At 30.9% G+C, this 1,587-nt stretch overlaps 1 protein-coding gene across 1 annotated transcript in view; it reads left to right on the top strand.

The window, feature by feature from the left end:
- Positions 1-535: 535 nt before the first annotated feature.
- The window catches only part of LOC100570544 (dynein beta chain, ciliary-like), a 1,261-nt gene continuing 209 nt past the window's right edge, over positions 536-1,587 (top strand). The window contains exons 1-3 of the mRNA XM_029490033.1: positions 536-1,094; positions 1,170-1,380; positions 1,445-1,578. Coding sequence (XP_029345893.1) covers positions 906-1,094; positions 1,170-1,380; positions 1,445-1,578 — 534 coding nt within the window. The 5' untranslated portion in view covers positions 536-905. The remainder of the gene's footprint in view (positions 1,095-1,169; positions 1,381-1,444; positions 1,579-1,587) is intronic.

The following is a 1,587-nucleotide window of genomic DNA, read 5'->3' as shown; positions in this document are numbered from 1 at the left end:
TTACTTTATTTTATTTTTGAATTAACTTAACAAACTTTTAATTCCCTATCATTTGAGTTGGTAAAATTGTCAGTTATAAATATTTAATATTTCATTATCAACACATAAAAAATAAAACCGTTATATTAGTATTTATTAATTTAGGGGTAATATCCAATGTCTAACTATTTAAACGATCTTAAAAAATTAATTTCACTTTCCGGTAAACTTTTTTTTATGTCAAATGTAAATTTAAGGGGAATCTTGTATGAAAATTTCAAATGTTAGATATACATAGAACATTTTTTATAAATTTCTAACTCAAAATAATTTTCCAATTTTCCTCTTATACGTGCAAGGTGCAAAAAACCTACATAACTCGGTATATATTTGTTCATTTTATGCTGAGTGCGTACTCTAAAGCCATATTCTATCTAAGACCAATCATAAAATGTAGGTACATTACTTCAGCTGCAAAAAGTTACTAGTAGGTATAATGATCTTATCCTCGCAGGTATTTTTCACTTCATATATACCTATTGGTTCTGTGTGGATATTTAAGTATATGGTTTAAATAATATAATAAAAAATAATTTAATAAAACCCTTTCGTGTTGAATATAATTACGTTCAATCTTTTTAATGATGTCCTTTAAAATAGTCGTTTAATTTAACAATGGCCGGCGTTCCTGCTGAACCAGCCGTTGCCAGGAAAACTGGAATAACTAAAGATTTAGGAATAGCATTACCAATGATGGTCTACGTTTTCCACTGCTCCGAACAAATGGATTTTAGAGTAAATTAATCAATCTTGACCGAATTAATTGTATAAAATATTATGCATCTTAAAAGATTGCCTTGAGATATTAGATTATAAAATTTAAATTTTAGGGGGTGGATGGAAATCGTTGCGAATATGAAGTTATAATGCGAGCTCTTCGAAAGCTCACCACTCAAAAAATTGTAACTGAAGATACTACTTTATTTATGGGACTCGTCGGTGATTTGTTTCTTGCGCTAGACGTGCCCCGAACACGTGAATTAGAATTTGAAAATCAAATTCGTCAAGCTATGGTTGACTTGAAACTCCAGCATAAGAATAATTTCATTCTCAAGGTCCTAAAAAAATATATATATATATATTATACGTTCTATTGATGGTAATATGAGTTATTAATCTTATCCTCGCAGGTAGTGAAACTAGTGGAGTTATTAGAAGTTAAGCATTCAGTTTTTATAATTGGCGTGGCCGGTACGGGCAAGACTGAGTTGTGGAAAACTCTGTATAGAGCTCACGCAAACCTGAAATTTAAACCATATTTAAATGACATTGAACCGAATGCAGTAACTGATGACGAGTTGTTTGGCGTCATTAATCCGACTACTAAAGGATGTGTAGATAGTAAGAGTTTGTGCATCACTATAATTTTTGTACGTGTTTGTAGTAATATTGTATATTCGGATAGAACTGTTTTCGTGCCTGATAAGAGAGCAATCACAAATGTCTGTTGATGGATCCAAATTGATGATACTGGACGGTGACATAGATCCTATTATGTGGATTGAGTTATTAAACACTGCAGTGATAGACGAAAATAAGGTAAGAATT

This window comes from Acyrthosiphon pisum, chromosome A2, assembly GCF_005508785.2.
Source record: "Acyrthosiphon pisum isolate AL4f chromosome A2, pea_aphid_22Mar2018_4r6ur, whole genome shotgun sequence".
NCBI classification, from domain to species: Eukaryota; Metazoa; Arthropoda; class Insecta; order Hemiptera; family Aphididae; genus Acyrthosiphon; species Acyrthosiphon pisum.
This window is presented reverse-complemented; position numbering and strand designations above follow the sequence as displayed.